Source organism: Anoplophora glabripennis, unplaced genomic scaffold (genome assembly GCF_000390285.2).
Source record: "Anoplophora glabripennis isolate ALB-LARVAE unplaced genomic scaffold, Agla_2.0 scaffold1174, whole genome shotgun sequence".
Classification (NCBI taxonomy): Eukaryota; Metazoa; Arthropoda; class Insecta; order Coleoptera; family Cerambycidae; genus Anoplophora; species Anoplophora glabripennis.
The window spans coordinates 12,552-20,398 of NW_019417561.1; the positions used below are offsets into that span (position 1 = coordinate 12,552).

Genomic DNA, 7,847 nt, shown 5'->3' on the forward strand with positions numbered 1-7,847 from the left:
TTAAGACGCGAATCAGACCGATGCACAGTCATGAATATTCACGTAATTACAAGGTTATGCAAAAATTTTGAGTAGCTAAAACGGGTTTAAATGATAGCATATTATGTGCTCAAATGAAAAAATTTCGTCAAATATCAGTACATGGGTAAAAAAAGTCCGTTCGTCGAGAGAAATATACAGGTAACTCCGCTGGTTGCAACGTAACATGAGGGATCTTTTGCTCGTATTTTGCAGGAAATTTTTTTTTATCAATCTAAAATGGGTTCAAGCGATAGTTTATTGCGTATACAAAGCAAAAAATATTGTCAGTTGGCAGTCGTCGGGGAAAAAAGTCCGTCAGTCGAGAGAAACATAGATAAATCCGCTGGCCGCAACGTAACATGAGGTATCTTTTGCTCGTATTTTGCAGGAAAAAATTTTTTATCAGTCAAAAATGGGTCCAAACGATAGTTTATTGTGTATACAAAGCAATAAACATTGTCAGCTGGCGGTTCATGGGCAAAAGAGTAGTCAGTTAATGCGAAAAACATATCATTCGATGTTCTCACGAGCTCGCTGCCGCAAGGGGTTTGACTGCCTCCGCTGACGATCTTATTACCAACGATTGGCCAGCTGACTATTTTTATGTCCCTATATGCACTATAAGTTGCAATATATTTTAATTTCAGTACATAAAAAAAATAATTTTCAATTATTTTTTCATCTCACCTGTTCTGACGGTCAGCTGACGTACTAATTACCATCAATGAGCCAGCTGACTAGCTTTAATCGACTAAACACAGCATCAAATGCCTTATTCTTGAGTTTGGTCCATTTAAAGTTTTCAAAATTTTTTTAATATCCATACGCGTTGGAGGGTAGGGTGGTACCCACCATTACCGCTCTAGGAGTTTCATATCACTGCCTGACCTTAGTTGGGGTAAAAACTGTCATGTAAACTCAATTTTTTTATCTAGAAAATAACTCAACGAATTCTGCAGCTGGCTCCCGGACTATTAGCTGGCCTTAGCCGATACAGCACTCGACGGGCATATTCGAGCTTGCCCGGCGTGGCGCAAATATTCTGAATTGGTAAACCACTTACGTTTCCGATTACTCTCTAGTCATAGGTACGTATAAGCAGGCAAGGGACGGCGTCGTTTAGTTCAGCGGCTACGGGCCAGCCCGAATGTAATGTTGGTTGCTGCTGAGATCATAATTAAATTATAATTTTAAAATTTGGTAGCGGGAGTAGTTAGGAGGTAATGCAGTGTAGATTTAATTTTATAAAATTAGGTCAAATTACTTTGGTATATGTATGCACATTTTTCTTTAATTTTTCTGCAATTATCAGGGTAGGTACTGACCACCCTGCCCACCCGAACGAGACGCCACTGGCTACTACACTTAAACCTTTTGCCAAATTTGTGCCTTTATTGAACTTTTTTATAATTTAAACCAATCTATTCTTATTCAAATGTCGATGCCCACTCAGATATAGGCCTCCAAATATTGCTTTCAGGAACTAAATTGCAATGGCACTAGGAATCATAAAAAATATAGGTGATTCAACTTATCTAAAAAAATTTGGGAATAGATGCAGCATGAGAAATGGAATCAATATCGTAAAAAAAATGTTTGTAAAATCCTTAGTTTCTGAGAAAAAAAATATTGAAGTTATAGTACATTCAACCACTACATAGCTGGACAACTGTAGTCTGTAGCGTCATTCGCCACGTGGCCTCAGCGACTCCGAATACTGAATTCGGATTTTGCAATCGTCGTTGCGATATTTACCTGTTATCTGTGGTGTTTACGATAGGTTTTTAGTAGTTAGTGTCAAAAATAGTTTGCGTGTACTCGGAGTTGATGGATATCGTTTTAATTTATCATTTGTGTTATGGTGAAACAAGACAACATTTGTGTTAGTTCGTAGAAACTGAGTACAACGGACCCAAATGTGTTTACACATTGGTGGATAAAATTTTGAACANCCATGGAATTAGACCCCTCGTCTACGCTTATGCTATGACGTTTCTCAGGACGGATAAATCAAGTCCGTTTACACCCACTAAAAAAGAATTTCCCTACTCCCTACCAAGTGCAAAAGACAGAGATAGAATATAGATCGACGTTCAGTGTAACTCAGTCTATAGACGATTATAGATTCTGTCGATGTGCATAGCGAGCGGCACAAAGATAAATAATATCGAACCGTATAAAAATCATTTTATATTTTATACAGATTATGGTAATAGTGTTTTTATATTATGTCTGAATCACTCTCTATAATTTCGACCGCGGAGTATAGATTCAAAACAGCTTGTGCGCTGCTCGGCGGGAGCGCCGTCGGAAATTTAACTGCTCTTCATCGTGAGGCCACACTACCGAATCGTAAACATGGCTCACCAATGTGGCGCAACATCAGAACCAACCACTCCCGGATTGTGAACGAATTTCAGATTTTACCGATTTTTAATTTTTTACATATTCTTACTTAATTTTCATTTAAATTAAAAATTTGACAAAAATGCAGATTGTTAATAAAAATCAATTTTTTTCTTTCCAAATGTCTTCTTATTTCTATTGTCAGTTCTTGATATTTTTCTTTTTTTTCCGAGTATTTTTTTATTATATTTTGGTCAAAAAATATTATTATTATCATAATTACATATAATTATAATGGTTATCATTATTATTTGTAGCAAGGTTAAGTATAATAAAAAAATATGTTGTTTCTGTATAATTTGCAATTTCATATCCTTTAATATTGTAATACATGATATAAAATTGATACATGGTATATTGAAAAGTTTAGATACAAATATTGTATTAACTACCCACTAATTCGATTCTACGGTATTTTTTTCTTTTATTCGAAACAGGATCCTTGAACAGTACTGGGTCTAATCGTAAGTTCGACCGCAATAATGGCATGTATCCAAATACTGCCGCAAAAGTATTTAAGCAGGTCTGCCTTTGGATAAAATGATCAGGATCATTCCACGGAGACCAAGTACCAGCACTAGGTTGTTCTTTGTATTGTTTTCTTTGTGTAACCTTTATAGGAGGTCGTCGAGTCACATGACTAATTAAAAAATTCATCAAAATGTCTTCACAGTTTTGACTCTGTTCAACTGTCTTATGTAATAATGGGCTTAACCATTCAGTATACAAATGGTTATAATATTTATGATAAAAAGCTGCCCCTGTTAAAACAATAGAGTAATCATTGGTCCATTTAGAGGTGTAACCCCAAGTTGATTTTGAATCATCCCAATAATGAGACCTTCCTGGATACCCAACAATACGATCTGGAAACTGTTTCCACACAATAAAGGCAAAGTCTATTTCATCTGTAGTTAAGACAGTATCTTCATCTAGAGATAATATTGCTTCTGTTTGTATTTCTTTATGATTAAAAAATCGTTGCGAAATACTCAATTTCGTTTGTTCATTACCACTGTTAGAATTCACAGCAGGTTGAATAATGTGTAATGGAACATGAACTGGTAAACTTGGCCAACGATTTTTACTAAGTGATCGTTTCTCACTAGACCAGACAATTAAAATTTTAGAAACATATTTACTTCGACCAACGTGATTTACCAAACGGTAGAGTGGCGAGTTGCTAACCAAAGGGAGACCTAATTGGCAGTATATAACAGCGGTAAACCCTATATTTTCCTCTTTTTCTAAATGAAACGGAAAATCATCCTCAAAATCTGAAAACTGTGATAATGTTACTAGTGCTCCAGGAAAATTATTCCATATTGTCCCATCACGGATTGGTTGTTTTGGAAGTCTTTGGCGTATTATTTCTAAAGTTGTAAATACAATTTTTTCTATTGATGAAAAATATCGATCCCACAAGATTTGTGTTTGTTGACGAAGTTGCAATATTTTATTTGGTGTTAAAGAACGAATCACGTGGGGTACCTAAAAGCAATATTAAGTCATTTTACTCGTTTATTAAAAGTTTTATAAATTACACAATCATTAATGTTTAAATATTATTAACTGACAACTGACTTTTAAATATCACTAATTTTCAAAGTATTATGTAGTACAGTGTATGATATAGATAGTGTTTTTTAATATTACAGTGTGGTCAGTTCTGTGGAGCTAACTAATCAGGAACTAAAATTTTTTTAAACAGACTGATAAAATACATTGGTAAAAAACATAACAAATAAGAGCAGAGCTGGGGGTATTTTGACAAAAAAATACCAAATACTATTTTAAATATAAAATAGTAGGTATTTTGTAATTAAAATACTTTTGGTATAACCCCAAAAAATATTTTGTATTACAAATACTTTAATAAAGTATTTTGTATTTTAAAAAAGTATTTAAAATCTTCTAAAAGTAATTTAAATACCATTGAGTATTTAAAATACTCGAACCTAGCGACTGGTACAAGTGCTAAGAAAAATTACGCACCTGCACGCCTGGATTTAGCGCATTCTACTCTGCATTCTGCAATGTGCGTTGTGTTATTGCTATTCTCATGGGGGGGAGGCAGAGGTGTGCACAGTCCACCCCAGAAAAAAAGATCCAATAATGTCATGTTTCTCATATAGGTAAGTCGCTGACTGTGCGGCGCGGCCTTTTTTTATAATCAAACGAGAGTCTTTATGTTTTGAGATTTTACATCGGTAAGTCGCTGATTGTGTAAGGTTTTTTTTAAAGGCCCTGGACCCACCCCACGCAAAAATCCTAACTACGCCCATGGCTATTCTGTCTACTACCTTTTAGGTCACTATCATCACTTTTATCATATTAGTGGGCTAAGAAAAATTAATAAAAAATTGTGAGCGAATTAAATATTCTGTATTTCTGTAATCCAGATGAAAATGATTGTTTCCAGACTATCATGTTTAGTTTTCTTTTTAAATTTTTTGATTAACTTGAAATCGGGCCTACATTACACATACAATTTATTTTTTTAAGTCACATCTTAAGAGTTTCAGATTTAATATTTCACAAAAATATTTTAAACACTGTTAATGAATATTTTCAATATACTTAAAATACTATTTTAAATAGTAAGTAATTTATATTGAAAATACTCTGCCAAAGAATTTTGTTTTTAAGTATTTTAAATACTTTCGTACTAGTATTTTGTAATTTGTACTTTAAATACATTTTAAAAGTATTTTGTCCAGATCTGTATAAGAGTATAGTAGTATATTCCATTTATATTTTCAGCTTTTGTATTGAAGTTCAAATAATTATAAAATAGCTATAAAATACTGTTGAAAAATGTGATGTGGTATTACGAACTTATTTGTATTTTTTAACTATTACGACTTGATTGCTGTATTGCTGCAGGGGTTTTTTAAGTGTCATACTTTTTTTATTTTTAATGATTTTCAAATACAGTAGGTTTCTAGTTTTAACATAGGTTCAGACATAAATCTAGATGAAAAAATTGTGATAGAATTTCTGAAGATATTAGTAGTATACGGACGGTGTTTTTCCATATTTAGTACAGGGATCTTGGAAACAAAAGGAGACAGAGTTGTGATTAAAGTGGGAAAGACGTGCAGGTTTACAAACCGTTATTTTTCTGAAACATGCCATAGTTAGTGAAAATTTTAAGAGAAATTAATTTTTTCGAATATTATAAATCGGTGGCAGATTAACGTATAAGCATTCCAAGCACGTGCTTGGGGCCCCCGTTCTCCAGGGACCTCCTCTCCTTTACTTTGTGTTATTTTCTACCATCCAAATCCAAGCAACAGAGGGCATACATGACTTGTATGCTTGGGGCTTACGAAACTCTTAATCCGGTACTGCTATACATACTTAAGAGCTTAGTGCTTAATAGTTTATATTTTCTAGTGTAATATTCAACATTATTCAACAGTAATGTAATAATAATACAATTCAACATTACATTCTAATGTAATATTTCAAGGAAATTCACTATATGAAAGTTTTTGCAGTCTCCGAAAATGAATATCAGACTATTTCTTACCTAAGGCATAGAGCTTACTAAGAATATATTTTTTTTAATTGCCATTTATTGGATGGTAAAAATTTTTAGATAACATATTTTATGAAACTCTTCTTTATTTATTGTAAAAAATATATACCTGCTGGATGTTAAAATGGATTGTTTCAGAAAAAATGGATTGAATTTTTCTACTGCACTTATCAGTTACAGATAATTGAGTTTTTAGAGTTGTGTTACTACCAGTGGCGGCTCGTGGCTTTTTGAGATGGGTGGGCAAAATATTTTTTCTCTCATGTAACTTAATATCATATAGGAATAATTGCACTCTACTGGCCTACTAATTTATTTTCTATATCAAAATTTTTTAAATTTTCTGTTAACAAATGATCCACAGCTTTTTTCCCCTTGCTTACATAAAAAAATCCCATAAATCTTTCAACTACTTTACCACAATGAACATATCTAAAAACTACTAATAACTGAGATAAGCATTTAACATCCGTTGTTTCATTTGGGTACTTGCCCGCGAAATATAGAGCATTTCTTATTTCTGAAAATATCACTTCGGATGCTACTCCATTGATGCTCTCTATTAAATCATTTTGAATAGTTTTTGAAAGGCTGCTAAAAACTACTTTTTTCTAAAAACACTTTAAATTTATTATCGTACCTTGAAAGTAAGTTTGCAAGCTCACGAAAATTGCCTTGATTAATGGAATTGTCTGATTCATTATGATCATTAAATCTTATTCTTGTGTAGCTAAATAAATAATCATATCAATAAAGTGCTTTACAATGTCTATTTTCGTCCACGACTTTATTATGTTTTAAAATATGCTCACGAAATGCGGAATCAAGAAAAGTTTGAATGTTTTTTTCCCTAATAATTTAAATTTTAATGATGAATATGTATGCTAATTCGATCGCTCCTTTTTTTTTAAGGATTCATTATGTTTCAGATCTGAATATCCAAGATATTTATTGTACCAATTTTTACTAAATGATCCGTTACCTACTTCCGCAATTGTTTTTATTTGTAAAATTTTTCAAATCAGGCGTAGGTTTTAATTTTGAAATAAATAATTTACCATCGAAAGTCAACGTACTAAATTCTATCTAATAAAAACATTAACAATACATTAACATTGCTACTCACCAATTCGCGAATTTCACTTGCCATTTTGTTTTACTCCAAACTATTAAACAATAAAAACTTGCCTAAACCACTACTACAATTATTATAGGTATTATAGACAAACGACAATGACAAATCGCAATATGATACGTAAGTACTCGAGGAATATAGAGTGAAACCGAAGGGCAATTTATATATACTCATATTATAATTTATTCAAAAGCTGATTGAAATTCAAAAAATGTATTAAATGAAACAAACGTTTTTTTTTATATCTAACAGTTTCTTTATTATTTGAAGAAAAAATTAATATTGGATTTAAAAGTCCTAAAAATTTACATCACTCCCACTAAACACGAAACGTAAATGAAACGTTGCAAATGAGCTGTTTTACTACACATTTGAAACAATAACTAGAAACGTTGCTGTTTCATTACAGAAATGTAGCACTTGAAAACTTACTTAGTGAAACATAGCCGAAACATTCCTATTGAAGAGAGTTTGAAACATTACTCGAAACATTCCCTTTCGATCTCGGAAACGTAACAACGACAAACAAACAACCCTTTGCTTTTGTTTATCTTATGGAACTTCCATTCGGCATTACTTAAATTTTGCTCTCAAGCCCCATCATTATAGCAAGCGTTAGTTCATTTGCCTTTGTTATATGTACAACCAGACATAAACAGAAAAAAAATTGTGGTAGCATATTTATAACACAAGTCTAGAAAAAATGTATGTTCGTGACTTGCGCAGACCGCAAGTCACGAA

The 7,847-nt window shown here is 32.5% G+C and overlaps 1 protein-coding gene across 1 annotated transcript in view; it reads right to left on the minus strand.

Annotated features, from left to right (window-relative positions):
* Window positions 1-2,717: 2,717 nt before the first annotated feature.
* LOC108912966 (exostosin-1) overlaps window positions 2,718-7,847 on the minus strand; it is an 18,772-nt gene continuing 13,642 nt past the window's right edge. The window contains exon 4 of the mRNA XM_018718400.1: window positions 2,718-3,918. Coding sequence (XP_018573916.1) covers window positions 2,812-3,918 — 1,107 coding nt within the window. The 3' untranslated portion in view covers window positions 2,718-2,811. The remainder of the gene's footprint in view (window positions 3,919-7,847) is intronic.